The sequence below is a fragment of the Trichechus manatus genome, unplaced genomic scaffold (assembly GCF_000243295.1).
Source record: "Trichechus manatus latirostris isolate Lorelei unplaced genomic scaffold, TriManLat1.0 scaffold00077, whole genome shotgun sequence".
Taxonomy (NCBI): domain Eukaryota; kingdom Metazoa; phylum Chordata; class Mammalia; order Sirenia; family Trichechidae; genus Trichechus; species Trichechus manatus.
Window position 1 is genome coordinate 2,105,565 of NW_004444013.1, and position 25,686 is coordinate 2,131,250.

Here is a 25,686-nt window from a genome sequence, read left to right on the forward strand (position 1 = left end):
TCCACATTGAAAGGCTTTATTATATAATGCCAGCACACACAGAGATCCCATGCCGTGCCCCTGAGTCTCTCTGGGGACTTTCTGCCTGTCACACACCTGTGAGTCTAAGCAGCTGAGAGATGTGAGATGCGCCAGCAGCAGTGGTAGTTTAAAGGAGACACACTCCAGCACCAGCCTGAGGCATCGTCTCCAAGTCAGAAGGCTGTGACCCCTGTCTCTCAGGAACGAGGACTCACGCAGCCCAGTCAAGGACGACGCCTCCGCACTAACTGGCAACTGGGGCCATTGTCTTCTGACACAGCCTGGCCAGGAGCCCAGCCATCTGCAGGAGGGAGTTCACACCTTCTGCAATTTTCATATGAGTGTATCCAATTTCCTGGAAAACACACCAAATTTAAATCTGGTTAACAACTGAGAGTGGAGTTTATTCTTTAAATCTGATCCAGGGGTTTATTCAAAACCAATGCAACGAACTCAAACTCTAGTTGGAAAATGAACTCTAAGATGTAATGGATTATGTTTAACCAAAGTTCAATTTATTTCCTAAAAGGATGCTGATATTTTATGACAACCAAGCAGAAACTTCTTAACCTTGGACTTTGGAGGGTCTGAGAACTGGCTCTGGAAGGTTCCTGAGAACCTCTGAGATGGTGTGCAAGGCTGAGTTCCTGTGTGGTGTTCTGTGGAGAGGACCCACAGTCTCAGATGCAAAAAGGTCAGGCCTGAAAAAAGGGTAAGAGCCCCTCAAACCAAAACCATGGCCTTCAAAGGCAGACCCACTTCAGGTGGAGCAGATAAGTCAGGCCACCTCATTCTGAGGTAGCCAGTGTTCAGGAGTCACCCATCGAGACCACCCTGGGGCCCTGAGAATTCCTTCATGAAGAAACAGAAAAGACAAGCAAGCCTGTAGTGAAGAGAGGGCTCTGCTTCCACCAAGGATGATGAGGGCTGGAAAGGACGTCACTCCCATCCTAACAACAAGAAAAGCCGATGATCTACAAAATTATGACTTTTCTTCACTGAGTGAGAAATCCAAGAGACACCGAAGTCTGAAGTTCCAGGGAAGACAGGCACCTCCAAGGAGAGCTGCACGTTAGCACTGGCTCACCTGAGGGAGAGCACAGGAGGGAGAAACACAGCCTGTACAGGGCAACAAGTTTAAGCAACTGCTAATGGCTAAGTTTGTGTGGCTCCATGGAGGGCTAGATCAGGTGAGACCGCACCCCCTCGAAGCTCCTCCTGTGCTGGCAGCAGGACAGGAGAAACACAAAGCCTCTCCTGGACATGTCTCCCCTGAGTAAGAAAAGCCTTAAGTCACTGAGGGCAGGGCAGCCTTAAGTCATTGAGGGCAGGGCAGCCGGCAAACCCTGTCACCACTAGAGCACGGGTAGTGACCCATTGTGGTCCCCCACACCAGGCTAGCAGATACGGAGTAACAACCAACAGGGGTCTACCACTGAGGAGGGGCAGGAGAATGGCAAGAGTCTGCCCTGAGGAGAAGGTGCACACAGAGGGCCTAAAGCTGAGGGCTACTGTTGTTGTTAGCTGCTGCTGAGTCGGCCCCCAACTTAGGGCGAACCCACATACAACGGAATGAAACGGTACCTAGTCCTGTGCCATCTCCATGATCACTTGGGGACTGGACTGTGTGATCCATGGCTGATTTTTGGAAGGAGACTGCCAGGCCTTTCTTCCTAGTCCATCTTAGTATGGAAACTCTACTGAAACCTGTTCAGCATAGCAACACGAAAGCCTCCACTGACAAGACGGTGGGTGGCTGTAAATGAGGTGCACTGGCTCAGAACTGAACCCAGTCTCCTGCATGGAAGGGGAGGATTCTACCACTGAACCACCGCTGCCTCCCAAAGCTGAGAGTAGAGCAAAAATATTGAGGAAAAAGTACAAGGTAACAATAAAGAAGTCTGAAGCTGGTAGTACAATGGAGGTAATCATAACAACCCAAAACCCAAACTCAGTTCAACTCCTGACTAGTTTGACTCAAAGCCCCACACGATGCTCAGCAGAAGAAAAGGTGTGCCCATTTTCAGGCATAAATACTATTTATCTCCGTTTTTTACTGTCCTATACAATGTCTGGCATTCAACAGAAATTATAAAACTCACAAAAAAGCAAGAAAAACAACCCACTATCTAGAGACAAAGCAATCAACAACCTGACTAGATAGGACTCAGATATCAGAGTTATCAGACTGGGAATTTAAAATAATAATGATTAATATGCTAAAGGCTCTCGTGGAAAAAGTGGACAACATGCATGAAAAGATGGAGAAACTGTAAGAGTAAAATGAAAACACCAGAAAAATAAAACTCAGTAATAACAACAAAAAGATAAACAAGCCAATTAAAAAACAAGTAAAGGATCTGAAAAGATATTTCTCCAAAGAAGATATACAAATGGCCAATAAGCACATGAAAATGTGCTCAACATCATTAGTCATTAGGGAAATGTAAATCAAAACCACAATGAGATACCACTTCACACCCAGTAGGATTGCCGGTGGGAATGTAAAATGGCATAGCCACTGTGGAATAGTTTGGCAGTTCCTCAAAAAGCTAAACATAGAACTACATATGACCTAGCAATTCCACTCCTAGGTATATATCCAAGGGAACTGAAAACATTATGTCCACAAAAACTTAATGTTCCTAGTTGCATTATTCACAACAGCCAAAAAACAGAACAACACAGATGTCCACCAATAGAAAAACACAGTGTGGTACACCCATACAATGGAAGATCATTCAATAATAAAAAGGAACGAAGTTCCAGACTTTCTGGAGCCATGGGGGCTGGATGAGCCCCTGAAACTACTGCCCTGAGATAATCTTTAAACCTTAAAACAAAAATATCCCCTGAAGTCATCTTAAAACCAAACAACAGTTTAGCTTAACTGGTAAAAAATGTCTGCCTTGAGCATCATGCTCTTTTAAGAACTATCAATATAGGATGAAACTGACAACAGCAACTCAGTAGAACCTTAGGGGACAGTGAGTTTATGTTAATGGGGGAGGAACAACTCAGAAAAGGAGGGTGAGAATGGTTGCACAACTCAAAGAATGTAATCAATGTCACTGAATTGTACATGTAGAAACAGTTGAATTGGTTTATGTTTTGCTGTGTATTTTCTCAAACAACAATAAAATTAAAGAAAAAAAAACAAAACAAATGATTGAGGACCCAGAAGTAAATCCATCTACCTATGGACAGCTGGTCTTCAGCAAGGGGCCAAAATCCATTAAACAGGGAAGAGATAGTCTCTCTAACAAATGGTGCTGGCACAACTGGATATCCATTTGCAGAAAAATGAAACAGGGTCCATATCTTACACCATACACAAAAACTAACTCAAGATCAGTCAAAGACCTAAATGTAAAACCTAAAACTACAAAGATCATGGAAGAAAAAATAGGAGCAAACCTAGGGGCCCTAATTTATGGCATAAATAGACTATCACACATAACTAAAAATGCACAAACAGCACAAGATGAACTAGACTGGGACCTCCTAAAAATTAAACATTTATGTGCATCGAAAGACTTCTCCAAAAGAGTGAAAAGAGAACCTACAGACTGGGAAAAAATTTTTGGCAACATATCTGACAAGGGACTAATCTCTAAAATGTATAGAAAACTTCAACCCCTCAACAACAAAAAGACAATCCAATTAAAAAGTAGGCAAAGGACATGAACAGACACTTCACCAAAGAGGACATTTGGGTGGCTAACAAGAGATGCTTGTGATCATTACCCATTAGAGAGATGCAAATCAAAACCACAGTGAGATACCACCTCACCATGGTAATAATAGTAATGATCAAAAAAACAGAAAACAACAAATGCTGGTGGGGGTGCCAGGAGATCAGAAGTCTAATACACTGCTAATGAGAATATAAAATGTTACAACCACTGTGGAAATTGGCATGGCACTTCCTTAAAAAGTTAAAAATAGACACCTTATGATGCAGCAATCCCACTAAAAACTCACTGCCATTGAGTCGATTCTGACTCAGTGACCCCATAGGGTTTCCAAGGAGCAGCTGGTAGATTCGAACTACCAACCTCTTGGTTAGTGGCTGAACGCATAACCACTGTGCCACCAGGGCTCCAGCAATCCCACTACTAGATATATATTCTAGAGGAGTAAGAGCCATGACACGGATATATGCACACCCACGTTCATGGCAGCACTGTTCACAATAGCAAAAAGATGGAAACAACCTAAGTGCCCATCAACAGATGAATGGATAAACAAACTATGGTACATACACACAATGGAGTACTAAACAACGTTAAAGAATCTGTGAAACATCTCACAACATGGATCAACCTGGAGGGCATTATGCTGAGGGAAATAAGTCAATCACAAAAGGGCAAATATTATATGAGACCGCTATTACAAAAAGTCAAGAAAACACACACAGTAAGAAACATTCTTTGAGGGTTATCAGGGATGGGAGCGGAGGGGAGGAAAATCACTAACTAGACAGTAGACACATATTAACTTGGGTGAAGGGAGAGACAACACACAATAAGGTGGATGTCAGCACAACATGATCAAGGCAAAGGAAGACACTGGGAGGTACACAAGAGCAAAGGGCAACACTTGCCATTCAGCTAAGCAGTCTCATTCCAGGGAATTTACCCAAGGAAAATGAAAACTTACGTTCACATTCACCCTGACTCCTGTATGCAAATGTTTATAGTAGCTTTACTGATAATCACCCAAACCTGGAAACCCAAATGTCCTTCAACTGGTGAACAGATAAACTGCGATACATCCACACAATGGAATATTACTCAGCAAAAAAGAAGAATCAACCATTAAGCTAAGTTAAAGACACCAGACTCAAAAGGCTACATTCTGCATGATTCCATTTATATGCATTCTAGAAAATTCTGTGGCCAAAATTATAGGGACAGAAAATAGATCACTGGTTTCTAGGGGCTAAGGAAAAGAGCTGACCATAAAGGGGCCCAGTAAATTTTTGGGGGGATGACAGAGCTTTTATATTTTGATTGCTGGCAGTGTTTACCCAACTGAATGCATTTGTAGCATAATGTACCTATAAGCAATTAAACTATACCTCAATTAACCTGACCTAAATAAAAATATTTTTTAAAAGCCCTCTAATGAAGAGTCATCCTACGGAACACTCAGGCCACTGACTGGCAGAGCTGGCTTAAACAAACACCTGGCCCTCAGGACAGCCGACCACCCTCCCTTCCATTGCAGTCAGGAAACACTGAGCATCTTCCAGGTGCCAGGACTGTGAGCAAAACAAAAAAGCACACACCATGGTCCACAGTCTTGAGGAAACAGGCATGTCTATACTCTTACTGACCTTAATAAACTCCAGTTTCAAGTATTCTGCCATCTGGAAGGTTTTACACACTCGAAAAATGTTACCAATGATGTCCTCTGGTGAATAACCAAGATGCCACAGGTGAGCAAGAATCTAGACAAAAGAAGATACTGTGAGGCTGTTTAACACTGTAAACTATAAGGACTCTAGGGTGAAATGAAGTCAAACCCATACCAATCTTCAGCCTATCACACCATGAGAGAGTGCCTACTGGGAGCAGACAGATCAACTCAGACAACTCATGTCATTTTGAGAATCGCCTGAACACCACAGAGCTGTTGGTGGGCCAAGCAACACCTCAGTTTGCCAGGCCTTTTAAATCATGAGGTGTAACGTAACTGATTCTCCCAGCAGACGCAGGTAACATTGCAAATGTTTTAAATTATACTGTGGATGGTCTACTACCATACCACGTAATGAATGCCCTTACCTAAGGCTCTTAAGATGCGTAATTAATCATCTTACTAAGAAGGACATCTGCTATGCTTTCCCCAGCTGCTGGAGGCATAACGCACGCCCCGTAGGGTTAGGCCCAAACAAATCCTGACCATGGCAGAGATTAACCGTAGTCTCAGCCTTGTACCTTCTCAAATCCCAGAACCCAGCTCTAGAAACCGCATCCCACCCCCACCCAGACTGTAGGGTCTGGAATCAGTCTTTTTTGCCTTTGCTTTGGCATCTTGGGGTGAATTCAGGGGGCAGGGAAGCTCTGTGGCCATCAATGTGAAGCCTTCCTTCGGGCTCACTCGGTGACCCTGTGCCTGGGTCTATGCCTCAGCATCCCTGCCCTGCACTCCAGTTTCACACTAGGTCTGGCTCTGCCCTAAACCCAGTCAACTTCTACCCTACTTTAGCTGGGGGCAGGAGGGGAAAGGCAGGGAAAGAACCTGCTGTGATCAGACCAGTGGCCTTAAATCACACCACTGCCACCCATGTGACTTGAAGGTCACCTAAACCCAAATCATGCCTGCAGTATCTGCTCAGAGCCAGGCTCCATAATCAGGCTAGAATCCCCCTAGTCCCTCTTCTCCTGGTGGACCAGGGGGATACTAGCCTGATTACAGAAGGCCTGTTCTCGTATTCCCCAGGAGGACGGAGACGGAAGCCTCCCCTCACCAGAGAAAAAGATGGCTTCACTGGACAGGAAGGAGATGAACTGGTCCTTCCTCATATCTTAGGTTGATAAATTCCTCTTGTAGAAGACATCATTATAATATAAAGAGCTGACTGTGAATTCCAGGTCTGCTACTTCCAAACACTGCGATTTAGGGTAAGGAATTTAACCTCTGAGTCAGTTTTCTCCTTTGTAAAGTGAACCCAACTCCTAGAATTATTTTAAGAATTAAATGGAGCAACACATGTCAGGGTTCCTTCTAGCAGCTCAAGAGACAAAAGGTTCCTCCTGAGTCAGGGAAGAGGCAAACCTTGTAGGCTTCGTCGATATCAGCATTCACACAGTGCTGGATCATCTCCTTGACGAGCAAGGGGTGGGGCTCATCGCAGACCTGCCCAAACAAAGAACAAAGGCTTGTCAGGAGTGGGAGGAGCCAGCAACGGAGGCCCTAACAGGCCAACTGCTGGGCAAAACATGTGCCAACTTCTCAACTTCTCTTTTCACGGAATTCTCCAGCAAACAAAACTGGGTCTGGGAAGGCCCCTTTCACCACCGAAGTCAACCCAAGAGAAAAAGTACATGTCAACCTGTTGCAGTGAGGAAAAGCTTTCAGCACCATAGTTACAAATTTCTCAAACAACAGATGAATTAACAGCAAAACAGACAATGGTCAGTAGAGAGTCTTTGCTTGGGGGCAGCTTTAAGACCATTAATCACCTTCTTGGATCACCTGGGGAATCACCGGCCCAGAACCACTTCGAATCTTCCTATCTTAAGAATTAAAAGGTCATTTGGGCTAAATTTCCTACCCAGAGTAGGAATATGCTTTCCGCGCAAAGGGTCCTCAGACTCAGCATGAAGGCCTGAAGACAGGGGACCCTACACCCCACAGGCGACCCGCTGAGTGGTGCTTCAGCTCCCGACTCCCAGGGCCGCCTGCCTGCAATTCCCTCCATCGGCCTTAGGTTCTGTCTCCAGTGCAGCATCACATTTTACATCTTCTAAGTGAGAGAAAGCCTTCTGATATCTCAAGATGGTGCCCACTCCTGCCCTTGGTCTTCTCATCCCCATTCAGTTACCTTCCCTGAGAAGCCACAGTTTCCAGAGCCCTCAATGCTCACTTCGGGGTAAAACATGACCATAACTATCTCCACAGGTTACGAAGCAAGTTTCCCTCCCACAAGTGTCCTTGAAGACACAGTCACTGCTAAGGTGGGTTTAACACAGCTTTCTTCCCCCAAAGACTTGCTAAGACAGAGTCGTGGACTGAAAGCAAGGGCACTCTGCTCAATTCTTCCCCCCAAGTAAGGGAGAAATCAGTCTCCAAAACAGCATTTAGATGCTGAGTGTTAGGACATAGTAGCCAGTTATCAAAAGAATTTCCACCAATCAACAACAAAAATGAAATAAATTATTTTTTTAAAAATTTGGAAAAGGATAGTGATGAGGGCTGCACAATACAGTCTTGTAACTAAAGTTACCAAATTATACCATAAAGATGGTTGAAAAGGCAAATGCTTTGTAATATATATTTCACCACAGTAAAGACAAAAATAAATTTATAGTTAAAAAAAAAAAAAAGAATTTCCAAAAGAAAAATCCTTCACTAACGTGGGAGAGTCTTTTTCCGCAGTTTGGCTTTGAAGAGGACGGCTATCTGCTCCCCGGGAGCCGAGCACGGCAAGCAGGGTGCCCGGCTGCAGAAGGATGTCAGGAATGGGAATGGGGTGTGAAGTTGCTGAGGGACAGTGCTGTGCTCCCTCCCGCCTGTGTGGTCTCGGGCAAGCTACCTGCGTGACCTGAGCCCATTTCCTCATCTACCAGGTGCTGGTAAGAATCTCCGTGTCGCTGTCACTGAACATGTAAAGAATGTTTAAAAGGCAAATGCTTTGTTACATATATAATTGCTATAATTCCCAATGTTTAAAATCACATATATTGTTTTAAAAAAAGAATATCTGCATGGTGGGTATGTTGTGAGATTACATAAGACACATTGAGAGCACCCAGCACTGGGCCTGACACACCACTGGTACTTCCACTGTCCGACACTGGTGACATCCCAAAGTCCCCCAACCCTCCGGTGTGTGAAAGTAAAACCGATGACGGAGACAGAACAACTGGGAGAAGGGTCGGCTCCTGAGCGCCCCTCCCCCGGATGGAGGCTTCAGCCACAGTGACACAGTAGAGCGTCCACCCTTCCTTCCATCAAGTCCCCCTTCCTCACCACCAGCCCCAGCAAAGGAACCTGCTTTTGTAGACTGTGATGTCCCAACCAGTGTTCTTACCTTGAAGACATTCTCACTGTTAATGAAGCCAAATCCCAAGAAGGTGGACTGCAAGTTGTTCAACGCCTATTGACGAACAAAAATGCATCAGGACAGGGAACACAACAGAGAGCCCCTGATGGAGCAGAAAAGTAGGGTGCAGAACTCAAATTCTAGTAAAAAGACCAGACTTAATGGTTTGATTGAGACTGGAGGGACCCCGGAAGACATGGCCTCCAGACTCTCTGTTAGCCCAAAACTAAAACCATTCCCAAGGCCAACTCTTCAGACAAAGATTAGACTGGACTATGGGACATAAAATGATACTCGTGAAGAGAGTGCCTCTTAGCTCAAGTAGATACATGAGACTAAACGGGCAGCTCCTGTCCGGAGGTGAGATGAGAAAGCAGACAGGGTCAAGAGCTGGTTGAATGGACATGGGAAGTACGGGATGGGAAGGAGGAGTGTGCTGTCACAGCATAAGGACAGCAGCTAGGGTCACACAGCAGTGTGTGTATAAATTTTTGAAGGAGACTAACTTGAACTGCAAACGTTCACTTAAAGCACAACGTTAAAAAAAAAAAAAGAACGCGTCAGGGATGACTTTTAAATCTCTGCCCTTCCTTCCCCTCTTCCTGGAGGCCAAGAAGAGCTCCCCCTCGAGGCCTGCTCGCCATCGGCCGCGCTCGGCAGTGCTGAGCACCGCCACTCTGACTAGCCCTGTCCCTGGGCAGCAGGCACTTCTCTCCTCCCCACAGAGCAGCCCAGCAGGCCCATGCCTGAACAGCAGCGGCCGCTCGTACCTGCCTCATGTCTCCCTGGGCAGTGAAGATGATGGCTTCCAGGCCGTCGTCAGTGTACCGCACCTTCTCCTTCTCGATCACGTTCATTAACCTTGCCAGGATCTGCGCGTCTGTCAATTTTGTGTAGCGGAGCACTGCACACCGGGACTGAATGGGCTCTGAACAGACAGGAAGAGTGAGGCATCCCTGGCAGCCGATGGCATGCCCTCTTAGTTCCTTAGTCACCAGAAAGCAGCTACACAGTCCACAGGGCCCAGCAATGCCACCACGTCTCTTTCCACTTGGCAGGTACTCAAGAGGGACTTGGTAAACAGGGCTACACTTCAATTTTGTGACCACCATGCCACAATGGAGGCCTCAGCCAGCACTGCCAAGGACGGCCTTGGTGAGCCATGGCTTCCAGAAGGGGAGAAGATCCCCTAGGATACAGACACCCATGTGCCACGAGTCCTCAGGTGAGTCAGCACCAGCCCAGGTGGACTCCACCTGACTGCTCGTCCGAACTGGCTGCCCAGGAGGTATCAGGCCTTCTAGGCAGATACAACTCAGTCTGGGCTAAGAACGGCCCTGCATGGCTTCTTTACAGCTCCGCAGGAGATTCCCTGTGCAACCACAGCTGAGAACCGCTGCACAGACAAATGCAGAATCCTTTACTTTTGATTTAGACTGTTATAGCAGCTGCTCGGTGATCACCAAGCCCCAACTTGACCTCTGACCCACGCTCTGCACACTTGCCACGCTGACCTTCCTAAGGATCTGACCCGTCACTGCTTCCAGCCAAGGCAACCCTTCAGTAGCCTTATGCTACAGCCTACAGTGCAGCTCTTCCTTGTCGGTAAAATCTTCCCCCAACCTCATCGTCCTCTGCTCTCCTAAAGCCAGCTCTGGTACCCTGTCTCCCTGGAACAAACTGGCTGTGCACTTGCCTGGCAGTGTTCCTCCCACCTGTGGTGTCCTCTTGTCCAAGTTCCTCCCATTTAAATCACAACCATCTTTGAAAGCTTCTCTCAAACCCAGCACCTCAGGGAGCTGTCCCAGACCACCTGGACTAAAGCAAGCTCTCTCCTTTGTTCACACAAAGGAACATATAACCGCTGACCTCCCTAGGTGTCGAGGATGCAGCAGATGACTCTTATGACAAAGTTCTGGCCCCTCAGCACCTAGGCTTACTAGGATAGAAAGAGGCAAAACAGAAGCAGGGCTACAGAAGGGGTACATGGGAACAGCACTGGAGCCCAGACTAAGAACGACCAGCTCGGCCTGGAGGAGATGAGGTTCACAGTGGAGGGGAGTTGTGGTGAAGGACAAGGTTTCCCAGGCTGGAAAGGTGACGCAGGCAAAGGGAACAGCATATGCAGAGACAAGTGATGAAAGGTAGTGAGTTCAGGGAACAGCGAGTTGCTACGAGGCTACAGTGTGGAAGAGCTGAGGCCGTGGGCAGACTGGACCCCCACATGTGAGCTAAGGAGGGGCACACGTCTGGGTCAGCAATGGGAAACCACGAAGGACTACGCAGGGGAGGGGCAGGTCAGCCTTGTTCTTAGAAGACTCCCAGGTGGCCATTTGGGGACTACAGGTGCAAGGGAAGCCAACCAGCCAAGGCAAGAAAAAGTGAGGGCACAGACCTGGTGAGGGAAAGAGGTTCAGAGGACACAGCTAAGGGAGGACCGCCCAGATTTGAATTTGGTGAGGGGCTGGGTACGGTGGTGAGCAGAAAAAGGAGGATTTGGGATGACTCAGGTTGGGGGATTCACTCTCCCATCCAAGTGTGCGTTCTGGGGGGCAGGGGCTGAGCCCCCTAGAAACTTGATCCTCTACTGTGCCTTGTGCTAGCAGACGCTCTGCACATAAAATGGTCCAGTGTCTGTCAAATGAATGAAAAGAGCCCCTTTCCCAAGAATTAGTCCATTCCAACTCATCTGAAATCAGGAAGCTTCACAACAGAACCTTACTTGCATATTTAGGATTATCAGATGAGAAAGATCTCTTAGAAACTGGAGTTCCTATCTAAAAGCAACTGATATTCAAACGACAGTACAAGTTTCCTTTACTAGATTTTTCTCTTTTGAAAAGCACCAAAAGCTTAACTTGCAGGATTTAAATATATTTCAGAGTAAGGTAGCCATGGCCTTTCTCAAAGAAAATACACCTCACACTCTCAACTGGTGTGAGTCTAGGAGCCCAGTGGTGTGACTTGGGCTCAGAAATCAAATCTGCAGCCATCTGACCATGAACCATTTCCTGTAAAGTGTAAAAATAAGCCCTTTCTTTAAGGAGTTCATTCACGTTTGTATATTCCTTTAAAAAAATCATCAGGATGTTCTATGTGTCAGAAAAATTAATTTCATGAAAAAGGAAGGTGTGATGGTTAATTTCATGTGTCAGCTTGGCTAGGCTATGGTTCCCACTGGTTTTGCCAAACACTAGACTAGTTGCTGTTCCATAACATCATCCAATACAACATAATGTAATCACCTTCCATAATGTAATCTAAACAAACAAAAAAACCCAAACCAATTGCCGTCAAGTCGATTCTGACTCATAGCAACCCTATAAGACAGAGCAAGGAGCTCCTGGTAGATTCAATCTGCTAACCCTTTGGTTAGCAACCGTAGCTCTTAACCACTATGCCACCAGGGTTTCCATAAATGTAATCTAGTGGAATATAAATCAATCAGTTAACAGGGGCATTCTTTAGGGTGTGGTATGCCTTCAGACTATAAATATTTTGGCAGATATCTCTCTCTCAACTCTGCACTCTTCCATTACCTGACCTACGAATTTGGGGACGCAAACCTACAGAAGTCTCCAGCCTGCTGCCTGACCTGCAAATTTAAGACTTTTCAGCCCCTACAATCGCACGAGCCAATTCCTTGAAGTAAATCAATTTCTCTGTGTGTGTGTGTGTGTGTGGGGGGGTGTGTGTGTGTGTGTGTGTGTGTGTGTATATATATATATGTATACATGTATATATATGTGTATACATACATATATATACACACACACACACATATCTCACTACTTTTGTTTCTTTAGAGAACCCTGACTAAGACAAGATCAAAGCTTTCTTGGCCAACAACTGCAATTTCAAATCACCGAACAAATTCATTAACACTCAGCCCTATGGTGGCTGCACTGGGAACACGTCTATAACAGTGTCCTGCCCTCAAAGACTTGTCTTGTGACTGGTTACAAGGAGACAAGCTACATGCACATCTGTTAATCAAAAACTTTTACTAGTTTTCTCCACTACACCATTGGTGTCTGGAGAGTAGGGGAATATTTCTCATTAACTCTGTATACTCAGCACTAGCATGTGACACCTACTGAGAACAGTGTACATGTTTATTGAATGAATAAATGAACAAATAAATGACTCAGTGGGGACTGTAAAAGGACATTGAGGATTTCTGGCAATACTGAGGCTGGAAGGCACGACTTTGTGGGGACAGCATGTTTGTAGTGGACTTGTCTGCAGCAGCTACAATAGCCTGGGTGCAGAAGGGGAAGTCGGGTGGCTGAGCTCACATGGGCTGGGGCTCAGCAGGACAGAAGTGAGGCAAGGACAACAGGACAAGGGAGCCGTGAGAAGTGATGAGAGAGAAGCTAGACAGTGTACATAGTCTAGATCAGAAAGGGAAGGATGTGAAATCAACAGGAAGTTGACAAACTCAAAGCAGTGAGGAAGTGGAAAGGCTGCTGGGAGGGAGGGAGGCAAACAGGGAGGGAGGGAGGGAGGCAAAAAGGGAGGGAGGGTGGGAGATGGAAGGACAGAACCCTGAGGTCAGAGAGAAGACAACATTTAAGCCTTCAAAGGGGAGGCAATTCCCGGTAACAACGAAGCCCAGTGTGCAGACACAGTATATGCCAAGTGCTTGGAGCAAACAAGAAGTACAAGTGCATATCTAGGGAGGAGCAGTGACTAAGTAAGACACTGTGTACAGGACATCAGAAACATCATGTGTACCTGACAGAGCGCAAGTCAGACAGGCTGAGGGCTTCCACTTGCTCTGTGGTTTTGAGCAAACAACGCAACCCTCTGAGCTCCAGTTTCCTCATCTCTGAAGTGAAGTTACTAATACCTCCTCATAGAACTATATGACGATTAAACGAAAAAGACGATTATATACTGCTTGACCCTACTCTTCCACTGCAAAAGGGCCAACGTGAACACCATGTGAACCCCAGGTCACCCAGAGCTCACCACACCTATGATTTTATCTGAAGCATTACAAGCAAGGGCAAAGCGCGTCGTTTTGGAGTAGATTTCCATGGTTCTCCGCAAGGCCTGCTGGGCACCATCAGTCATGCTGAGAAGAAAACAAAGGGAACAGTTTGCACCTGGGACCCAAAGCCCCCCAGGGCACAAATCCCTCCCTGTGAACAAGAACCCAGGACACTGGACATGTCCAAAGTCCTGGACTGTTGTCTCAGAAGTAATCACATCATCCCACAAATGCCAAAACCCACAGGCTGCACCCTCCAAGACTACCCAAGCAGATTTACTGCCCAGACGCACAAAATCACCATCTGCAGTGGCTGCATCCACGTGTGCAGGAGTCAGGCCTCCCTGCAGCTCCGCCATGATAGGAAATCCAAGAGAATTGTCTTATGACATCAGCTGCCAACTTTTCTAATAAAATGCTGGGAGCCTTGACCCCTCACTGAGCATGCTCAGCTCTCTCCAGGGCCCCCGTTAGGGTCTTACACAGGCACATTCTGCAGGCATGAGCAGAGGCCCCGCAGTCCGACTGCCTTCGCTTGGCTAAGCTGTGTGATCCTAGGTCTCAGTGTCATCACCTGTAAGATGGACACAGTGCTACTACTGAGCTCAGAGGGTTGTTGTGACAGTTACACGTGACACTAACACACCACAGCCAAAAGGCAGAAACAACCCCAGCGTCCATCAACAGGTGAATGAAAAAACAAAATGGTAAACCCATACAATGGGATATTATTCAGCCTTAAAGAGAAATAAAGTTCTGATACATGCCATGACATGAATGAACCTGGAAACCATTATGCTAAGCGAAATAAGCCCTTCATAAAAGGACAAGTATTGTAAGACCCCATCCACGATATATCTAAAATAGACAAATGCATAGACAGAAAATTCACTATGGTTCCCAGGTGCTGGGGGGAGGGTAGAATGGGGAGTACTGTTTGATGGGAACAGAGTTTCTATTTGGGGTGATGAAAAAGTTTTGGAAACAAAGTGGTGATGGCCGCACAGCATAGTGTGATGAATGTCACTGGGTTGTACACTTTAAAAATGGTTAAAATGGCAAAGTTTGCGTTGTATATATTTTACCACAATTAAAAAAAAAAGATCAAAATAACAAGAACAAAAAAGTTTTCACATGCAAAGTGTTTATTAGAGTGCCCAGCATACTATAAATGTTCACGGTAAATATTCAATAAATGTTAGCTGCTGTTATTACTATAAATAATATTACAGTAAGAAGGCTAAGGTGCATCCACACTATGGGATATAACAAAGCTATTAAAGACTATGTCCACAAGACTACAACGATATGGAACGCTGTTTTTAACATTAAAAGGAAGAACCAGAACATAAAAGTATATGTATTACAGTCTCAACTATGTAAAAAATTTCTATCGGTAAGAGAAGAAATGAAGCAAGGTGTTACCAGTATTTTCCAAATTTTCTTCAGAACATGAATTACCTTTATAGTTTTAAAATGTCATTAAATTTTTTCATCTAAATTGTTCATGGAAGGGACGCTGGGACAGACCACAGTAACCTCCTCTCTTAGACAGACATCTCTGAGTGACCTGATGCAGATAAGGCCTGAGGCACAGGCCCCACCCACCACAGAAGTGCAAAGGTGACAGCTTTTCCTCCCAATTCAACAAAGCTCTATAAGAGATTTACAGATCAAGGTCAAAATTTATTTGGCAAAGCACTCTACCTGTCTGCTTCATCCAGGATGATGATCTTATGCCGACCTTTGGGAAGGGTGACTTTCTGCTGGGCAAACATTTTGATTTTATTCCTCACAACATCAATGCCCCTGAAACAAGAAGGCAGAATTTTCCTGTTACCTTCCAAGACAAATTCAGCTTCCTTCAGTTTCCTCTCAGTTTCTTTTGGGCAATTCTAATTATTTGTAAAGACTGATATTTAATGACTTGTATTCCTTCTTACAGGTCTTCCAAAGAACAAAAAAAAATCGACTTTTTTTTTATTAGAGTAAAACCCATTTTATCTTGCAATTACCACGTGGATCCACTGGACCCCTTCATAGTCTAAGATACATTTTGGTGTCTTAGTGATCTTATTCTTCCTATACTTGAAACATGCTAGTACTTATTTCATCATTACTCATTGATTACCCTCAGCTATGCTAAAAAAGAATGATGGAATTGCCTAGAAGAATACGACAGTAGTGGGGGAAATGGTCACTACTACATCATCCTTCAGTTTTGTATTGTGTTGCTTGAGGTCCTGCATTATTTTCAAAAAAATATAAAACAGTCTAGATCTACCATCTTTGTTGTCGTTTTTAAGCTTTCATTGAACATAGATAAGAACTTAGAATTGTTGAATATGGCTGAGAATTCAGAATTTTTCGTATTTCTTCCCAAATGGCAAAGACAAGAAAACTGACAGAAGACTCATAATTATTAGACAAATCACAAAATGACTACAGAGAGATAAACAGCAGCACTCTAGACTCTAATCAAACCCAAAACACCCTCTGCTGTCAAGCTGACTCCAACTCATGGCAACCTCATGTGTTACAGAGCAGAAGTGCTCCATAAGGTTTTCTTGGCTGTAATCTTTACAGAAGCATACTGCCAGGCCTTTCTTCCACAGTGTCACTGGATGGGTTTAAACAGCCAACCTTTTGGTTACCAGCCAAGTGCAAACCCTTTGTGCCACATTAGAATCTAGACTAGACTCTAATGACGATGGTGAAATTGATTATAGAAGCAAAATCTCAGACTATGAGCCTTCGGCTGCCAACATCCTAGATAAAGTTTCTCAAACTCAAGAATTGAGGAGTGAACAGAACATTTCTAAGGACAAAAAGTAAATATATTTTCATCCAGTTAGTCACTCAATAGGAAGGACGTCATTCCACAATTTATCTTGTGACAAGAATTTGGACCATCCTGCTTTGCTAAAGAGACGTGACAGTATTCTTTCATCTTTTATGATCTTTGTACACCAAAATTTAAACAGTATAATTTGTAAGTGACTGAAAACGGAAGGCTTTTGTGTACACAAGGTGATTAGAAAGAAATAAATGACATAGAAATGGGAAAAGAAAAATCACCGTATTGATAATTCTAAAATTGAAATTATTTTGCAATTATGGACCACCTTCTCTTCGACAAAATTATAAGCCATCAAAGTTTTCAAAAGTAGTGAGTTTTGATGCAAGTGTGAGAAGAACAAGAAGTAATGATTAACTAGAACCCGTTCGTATTTGACTTCTGGAATCAGTATTCACAAGTAGATATATCACAGGCTCACGCGTGGTAGCTGATGAGCAGTTAGCTGCATTCAAAGGACATTGGTCATTTCAGGTAAAGAGCTCCATAACCCAGAAAATATGAAAGAGCTGAGAACAATGTCCTCAAGGAATAATCAAAAGTAGACTTTGCAGACATTATATTCAACAGATCCTTATTTCATAATTCATCTACTATTCAGATGAAAAGTAAACCAGCAAGTCAAAGGCTTATGATACCACATTGACAAGCAAGCAATTTTCAACCTCTTTTACTGGAAAGGATTAACAGAAAACACATCATTGGCAAGGCAAGCTCCACGTATAACATCAACTGAAAAAAGCCATGTCTACAACAATTCAAAATGCCAAGCACACGCCACCCTTCAGTCTTGACTCCCAGATGTACCTGTCATTGGAAGCATTGAGTTCCAGGACGGCATCCTTAAGTGCCGGGCCCAGCAAGGCTCGTGCCAAACACAGGATGCTTGTAGTTTTCCCAGTTCCTGGGGGGCCCTAGGAGTGAAATCCCCAGTAAGTACTCCAGGCCACCAGAATGAATTCAGTGTATCCCTTGCTTTGCTGTTCACCGCTGTTTCCACTCACCTCCCCTGAACCCATCCCACCCTATTCCACAGCAGACGCCAAATCCCTAGAGCAGCCACCCCACAGGCCCTCTGACTAACTTGCTGAGGGGAGTGAGAAGAACCCCTCTGAGAAGGAAGCATCGTGCCACTGAAGCATTTAAGCAGTCAGTAAAAACGAGACTTGGAGACAGACAAAACCACCAGGACCAGGACGGAGTACTTACAGCAATGATAATGTTGGGCACGTTCCCTTCTCTGGCAAACACCTGAGGAAAAAAATGTTAATTAAAATTGGTTAATCTGTAAGCCTTAGGAGCGGGTCCCCCCAGCCACAATGACCCACGTAGGAAGCATAGCTACAAATTTCTCCAAAAAGATGCCCCGTAGAACTCTCACCTCAGCATATTCCAAACTGAACTCATCATCGTTCCCTACAAAGCTGGGGCCCCACCGATGTTCCCTCTTCGGTGGACTGTCAGTGCATCAACCCAAGTGCTCGATCCAGAACCTGGAGGTCAGCACCGTCCTTGTCTGGCCTCCTCCCTTAGCCTACCAGCAGCTCAGTGGCAAAGGCTGTGCTTTCTGTTCCTTCCTCTCCAGGGGCCACTGACTTCTTTCCTAGTCCCATTGCCACTTTCTTAGTCCATTATCTCTTGCCTGGGTTGCTTTCAACAGGCCATTAACTGGTCTCCTTGCCTCTAAACCTGCCCCACTCTAATCCATTTCCCACGGTGTAACCACAACCATTTTTCTAAAATGCAAATGTTTTTAAGAATTTACCTAACTGAAACCCTTGGATGAGCCCTTACTGCCCTCAACATGAAGCCCAAACTTTTAAACAGAGCTCACAGGCCCTACAGTTTGGGTCCTGCCTACTACACCAGGCTCACTTCTCACTACACCCCAGAACACATCCCTGGGTGTGCAAACGGTTAACGTGCTTGGCTGCTAGCTGAAAGGCTGGAGATTCAAGTCCCTCCAGAGGTACCTCAGAAGAAAGCCTTGGTGATCTACTTCCAAAAAAATCAGCCATTGAAAACCTGTGGAGTACAGTTCTACTGCAACAAACAGGTCGCCATGAATTGGGGTTGACTTGATAGCAACTGGTTTTTTGGATAGCCTTGTTACTCAAAGTGGGCGTCCATGGACCAGCAGAGTCAGCATCACCTGGGAGCTTGTTAGATGAGCAGAAACTCCACCCCCACTCCAGAACTACTGGGTCAGAATCTACATTTTAACAAGATCCCCAGGTGATTCATATGCCCACAAATGTTTGAAAAGCACTGATGTGTATCCCAATCAGATAGCATTTGTTCCCCAGAACAAGCTAAGCTCCCTCTCACCTCCTGGCCTTTGCACATGCCATTCCTTCTGCCTCCCCTCCCTGCCGGCCCCCTCCAGTCTAGCTAACTCCTGCTCATCTTTTAGCTTTGGAGTCACTTCTTCCACTGGGGAATACTTTGAGCAGGTTACTCAGAGGTTGCTGACCTGTGAGCGGGTTACTCCTCCTCCACCCATATGTCCCACAGCACCTGAACTTCCCCTCGCAGAGTACTGACCACATTACCTGCTGACTTTAGTGTAGCCCCCATTAGACTGTAAATCCCACATGGGCAGGGATCATGTACATTTTGTCCATCAGATATCAACAGTTCCTAACACTGTGTCTGGCCCAGAGAAGATAATCAAATCTATGTTAAATGATACAGCAAAAGGGACTTGGTAGCTATTAAAGTCTAAACCGCCAGCAGCACAACTGGAAGACCGTAATCGATGTCACTGAATTGTGCATGTAGAAATTTCTGAAATGGTGTATCTTTGGCTATGTATATTTTCACCAAAAAAAAAAAAGGTCAAGAAAGCAGAGTGTTGACATGTCATGGGGTTGTTAACCAATGTCATAAAGCAATATGTGTACTGACTGTTTAATGAGAAACTATTTGTTCTGTAAACCTTCACCTAAAGTACAATTTTTTTTTAAAAAAAAAAAGGTCCTCCAAGGTAGAGAAGGGAGAATGTTGACATGTCGTGGGGCTGTTAACCAATGTCGTGGAACAATATGTGTACTGACTGTTTAATGAGAAACTATTTGTTCTGTAAACGTTCACCTAAAGTACAATAAAATAAAAATAAAAAGTAAAGTCCAAACCCCGCTGACTACAGAGACCTCCTCTGTTGTGTGTCAAATAGCTGGGCTTCTAGATTATTCCTGAAGACCTCTAGGGCTGGAAATTCAAAGCCTTCTGGTGCAACCCCACTTGCTTGCTCCACTGCTAGACATTTCTGCTTGCTACAAAATCCGTCCTCACATCAACCTGAATTCTGCTGACCTATTAGAGCACTGTTTTGTCTTCTGGCCAGAGATCAGCAAACTATGGTAGGGTGGGGGTGGGGGCCCGTTTTTATAATCCCCCAAGTTAAGAATGGTTTTTACATCTTTAAAGGTTTATATATATATATATATATTCCACGGAGCCATTAAGTGGCTCATAAAGCCTGAGATATTTATTATCTGGCCCTTTACAGAAAAAGTTTGCCACCCCTGCTCTAGAGGAATACAGAACAAGTCTGATAACCCCTCTCCAAAACACCAGCCCTTCAAACTTTGAAGTCATCCACCACGGCTTCCAGGGTTCTCCAAACTCATTGTCTCCCAACCCTTCAATTCTTCTGATTCGTGGTTTGCCTTCCCCTCACTATCTTTGCTGTCTCCCTCCAAATGTACTCCAGCTTGTAAAAGCCCCAGTAACGACACAAGATCATCCTGTGAAAAGTCACCCACCTCCAGCCTGCTCACAGTGTCTTCATTCCCAACAATTTCATTCAGCTTTACTGGTCTATACTTTTCAACCCTGTTTTTAAAAAAAGAAAAAAAAGCACAAAAATGTTCACATGGCTATTTTCACACTACCCAAAAGAGAGCACTGAAGGGCAATCCTCAGAGCTTCATCAGATTACATATATTCAATAAAAATATGCCAAACAGTTGCAGACTTTAAATTCAATGAGGTGCCCAAGTGCCATCTGAAAAGCTGAGTGCATGAGAACTGTACAACAAAGACTTCAAACCCACCAGAGCAGAGAAACACCTCTCGTTGCTGGAGAAGGGCCAGGGTGGGCCATCTGGAGCAACTGACACTGTGCAGCAACACAGCCTGTCCGTCACAACAGGGGCCCAGCACATCCAGACTGACATCCTTTGGTGTGACAGACATGGTGTAGCACTGCCCCTTCCTCATCCCTTACCTGCCCGTTTCGGCAGGTGTGCACCAAGTTCTCAGCAGGGCTGGCTGGACAGAAAACACACGACTATTCTGTAATCCGATTTGGCTGGTAGAGGGGACAGGCTGGTGGCTTATTTAGACCAATGGTTCTCCTTTTTATTTTTATTGTGATTTAGGTGAAAGGTTACAAATTAATTTCTCATTAAACAGTTAATACACAAATTGTCATGTGACACTGGTTGCCCATCTCGCGATGTGTCAACACTCTCCCCTTCTCCACTCCGGGTTCCGTTTCCATTCGTCCAGTTTTCCTGTCCCTTCCTGCCTTCTCATCTTTGTTTTTGTGCTGGTGTGCCCATTGGTCTCGTCTACATGACTAAACTATGAAGTATGTCCCTCAGTGTGTTACTGTTGGCCCTATCGACCTGGCTAATCTTTGGCTGAATGGTGAACCTCAGGAGTGACTTCAGTACTGAGTTAAAAGGGTATCCGGGCGCCATACTCTCAGAGTTTCTCCAGTCTGTCAGGCCAGCAAGCCTGGTCTTATTATTTTTTTTTTTTTAAACGTATTTGAATTTTGTTCTACATTTTTCTCCCACTCTGTCTGGGACCCTCTATTGTGATCCCTGCCAGAGCAGTCAGTGGTGGTAACTGGGAATCATCTAGCTGTTGTGGGCTCAGTCTGATGGAGGTCATGGTAGTTTGTGGTCCATTATGGTTCTCCTTTTTAAATTGATAGGCTGTGTTACAAAAGAAGTGAGTCTTCCTCCAGCTCTATGAACACAAGTGGCAGTAGACTTGCAATGATTTTACCATCAGAACTTCCTCTGACCTTTATTAAACTTCCTGGTTTGCCCTCCACTTGCACCCTGTCCAGGGACTGGCTCTGCTCCAGAGGTAGCTGCATGTGAAGACACTCACCTGCTGCATACCCAGAGACAATGCAATAAGCTATAATGCCTTCCATTTAGATATCTGCTCCAGTCAAGAAGGGTGAGGTGGAGGGACAGGAATTCACAGAGGACAAGAGTAAACAGCTACCAGGAACTGCAGAAAGAGTTCTGAGAGGTGTGTACACAGGGAGTGGGGATGCGAATGGAGTGTCCAAACATATGTGTGCCAGCAAGGAGCTCTTTCCAAGTCTCCCTATCCCTCCAGCTACTCAAGATGCTGTCATTTAAAATGAGCAAGCAACAGAAAGGAGGCCAGCACCTTCTCCGTATAACCTGTGTCTGACACTTCCTAACACGTGACCATCAGAGATGTCCCTGCACAGGTAGTGGCCAGGGCAGAGTAGGGTAGCTGTTTTTTGTTTTTTTATTTGAATTGGGAATTTTATTTTTTACACGTAGGTATAACTACTGCCTTGAAAATGTTAATCTAATTAATCCTAAAAAAATTGAATGACTGTAAGAAGTTATTAGTACGCCGAAAAGAAATTTAATATAAACTCCTTTTCCTTTTTTTAAAACTTATGGTGGCAGGGAGGCGGGGCCAAGATGGTGGAGTAGTCAGATGTTTCCGGTGGACCCTCTTACAACAAAGACCCGAAAAAACAAGTGATTTGATTATATATGGCAATCTGGGAGCCCTGAACATCAAAGGCAAAGTTGAGGAACCGGACTGAGTGGTGGGGGAGGGAGAGACAGTTTGGAAGCAGCAAGGAGTTGCCAGACCTGACCCAGCAAGAGCCTGAGCCCTTCAGGCCTGATCAGCTTGGGGGTGAGTGGTGAGGCAGGCAAGCAGTGGTGCTCGGGAGGTGCATTTTCTGCACCGGGAGAGACCCACCGCCAGAGAGCCTACACAGCCACCCAGAAGTAGTGAGAAGCAGCCCTCATTGGCAAAAGATAAGTACTTGCGTACAGCTTACCGCACATATCAAAAACACCTGCCTTAGGGAAAAATCACTCTCCCATTTACCTCCCCTCTCCCTGCTCTGCACTGGGGCCTGGACTGGCTTCAGCAATTGCTGAGTCCTCTGGGCTGGAAACAGGATCCATCACATGCCCGGAGACATTCTCCCTGCCTTGGAGAGTGAACAAATTAACAAACAGGGAAAAAGTAAACTGCTGGCTCCCCTAAGCGAGGAACCCAGGGAAGGCACAGCTCCTTTGCCTAGGCACAGGCATAAGGGATCCACAGACTTTGAGTGACTTTCCAACTGCAGAGACTTGTGTGGGCCCATTTCAACAGTGTAGGCCCTCATTACTGCAGTACAACAGGGTATATACCGGAAGTCTAACTTCAACTGTTTCAGCTGTGAAGTGGCAGGTTCTTGACATTTGACTGCTCTGCCCATTAAGCAGGGTCTTCACCTACCCACGTCAGGTGCCTGAGGACTGGTGGCTCCACCCACACCACCTAACCACCTGCGATAGGGGCCCATGAAAAAGAGATGCTCGTCAGTCCTTACAGCCAACAGCATTAGGTGCTCATAGTCCAGCTGCAGAACCCACCCACCCACGTATGCGCTCTAGGGAACAGGGACACACCTTACACCTGGACGCTTGGGAGCGGCTGTCACACCCTGCCTTGCTCAGAGTGTGTCCCCCTGCTGCAGCCAGATGCCTATGCCTACAACAATCACCCATGCCTGTCTAGACTGTGAGAGCCTACACAACACACTTGGTGGCTATCTACCTGGGCACCTGAACTGAATCCATACAGGAGGAGTGGGCAGACTTCTGAGCTCACATACCTAGTAACAGATCTAACCACCTGGTGACAGGACATTAGAGCTTCAAAGGTGCCAATAATAAAACTAGCTCATATGAGCAGCCTATTTGGGCATATCAAAACAAAACAAGAAGCTAGGACACAGTAAGCAAACATAAAATAAATCAATATAATAACTATTGATGGCTCAGAGACAACAGTCAATATGAAATCACATAAAGAGGCAATCCATGATGGCTTCAGCAAGCTCCCAAAATAGAGAATCTAGAAATTTTCCAGAGGAGGAAAATTTCTTGGAATTACCAGAGGCAGAATACAAAAGATTAATATACAGAACTCTTCAAGAAATTAGAAAGGAAATAAAGCAAAACGCAGAACACGCAATAGAGGAAATTAAAAAGATTAGAGAAGAGCATAATGACAAATTTAACAGGCTGTAAGAATCCACAGAGAGACAGCAATCAGAAATCCAGAATATTAACAATAAAATTTCAGAATGAGACAACTCATTAGAAAGTCACAGGACCAGAACTGAGGCAATGGAAGTCAGAATTAGTGAGACTGAAGATAAAGCACTTGACACCAACTTATTTGAAGAAAAATCAGATAAAAGGATTAAAAAAAATGAAGAAGCCCTAAGAATTATGTGGGACTCTATCAAGAGGAATAACCTACGAGTGACTGGAGTACCAGAACAGGGGGGATAACAGAAAATACAGAGAGAATTGTTGAAGACTTGTTGGCAGAAAACTTCCCTGATGTCGTGAAAGATGACAAGATATCTATCCAAGATGCTCATCGAACCCCACATAAGGTTGATCCCAAAACAAAGTCAGCAAGACATATTACAATCAAACTTGCCAAAATCTAAGATAAAGAGAGAATTTTAAGAGTGGCTAGGGAGAAACAAAAAGTCATCTACAAAGGAGAGTCAATAAGAATAAGCTCAGACTACTCAGTAGAAACCATGCAGGCAAGAAGGCAATGGGATGACATATATAAAGCCTTGAAGGAAAAAACCTGCCAGCCAATAATTACATATCCAGTAAAATTCTCAAATATGATGGCAAAATTAGAGCATTTCAAGATAAATAGAAGTTTAGGGAATGTGCAAAAACCAAACCAAAATTACCAGAAACACTAAAGGGAGTCCACCAGTTAGAAAATCAGTATCAACAGAAAACAACCCAAGACTAGAACACACAACAGAGCAACCAGATATCAACCCAGATAGGGAAGTCACAAAAGTAAATCAAAGCTAAAACACTGAAAATGGGAAAACAGATGTATGATGGTTAAGATTGTGTGTCAACTTGTCTGAGCCATGATTCTCAGTGTTTTAATGTAATCACTCCCATGATTGAATATACTGTGAATAGCCAATCAGATAAAAGGGAGTCTCCTCGGGGGTGTAGCCCGCATCTGTATATAAGCAGACGTTCTGGCTTTTTGCTCTCTCTGGATCCTGCGGCTGCTTCCTGTCGTCTCATCTCCTGTTCTTGGGACTCGAGCTGTCAGCTTATCTGCCGAACCTGGGATTCACTGATCTGCACAGCCTGTGAGCAGGAGCCCTGCTCTCCGACCTGCTGATCTTGGGCTTGCCAGCTTCTGCAGTGATGTGACTTGGGAGAGGCCTCTACCCTGATCCATGGACTTGGGATGTTCTAGCCTCTACAATCACGTGAGCTGTTTCCTTGATATAATCTCTCTCTATGTATATACTTATATATTTTACTGGTTTTGCTTCTCTAGAGAACCCAGCCTAAGACAAGATGTCAATATGTAACAGATGACAACATTAAAACAACAAAAAAAAGGGACTTAACAAATGTAGACGTAGATTTTTCATTTGGAGAGGAAATCAAGGCGATACATAGAAATATAAGACTGGTATAAACTTAGAAAAATAGGGGTACATATTAAGGTAACCAAAAGAAAACTAACAACTGTACAAGTCAAATAAAAAACTAGAAAAATATAAAGACTCAGCAAACACAAAATCAACCAAATCAATACCAAAATCAACAATAATGAAAAAAATGAAAAGAAAACCCATAAAGAAAAACAACTCAGCACAGAAAACTAAGTGTAACAAAGAAACTGTGAACAACACACAGAAAAAGACATCAAAATGACAGCACTAAACTCATA

The 25,686-nt window shown here is 44.7% G+C and overlaps 1 protein-coding gene across 2 annotated transcripts in view; it reads right to left on the reverse strand.

Moving 5' to 3' along the window:
- The window catches only part of RFC2 (replication factor C subunit 2), a 37,744-nt gene continuing 12,058 nt past the window's right edge, over positions 1-25,686 (reverse strand). The window contains exons 2-11 of one of the 2 annotated variants that reach the window (XM_004380763.3): positions 20,418-20,487; positions 17,860-17,901; positions 17,458-17,564; positions 15,501-15,602; positions 13,777-13,877; positions 9,568-9,725; positions 8,786-8,851; positions 6,808-6,888; positions 5,363-5,476; positions 1-376 (exon numbers count right to left, since the gene is read on the reverse strand). In XM_004380763.3, the coding sequence (XP_004380820.2) occupies positions 266-376; positions 5,363-5,476; positions 6,808-6,888; positions 8,786-8,851; positions 9,568-9,725; positions 13,777-13,877; positions 15,501-15,602; positions 17,458-17,564; positions 17,860-17,901; positions 20,418-20,487 (952 nt within the window). In that variant the 3' untranslated portion in view covers positions 1-265. The remainder of the gene's footprint in view (positions 377-5,362; positions 5,477-6,807; positions 6,889-8,785; positions 8,852-9,567; positions 9,726-13,776; positions 13,878-15,500; positions 15,603-17,457; positions 17,565-17,859; positions 17,902-20,417; positions 20,488-25,686) is intronic. The other variant, XM_023735292.1, reaches the window with a different exon arrangement.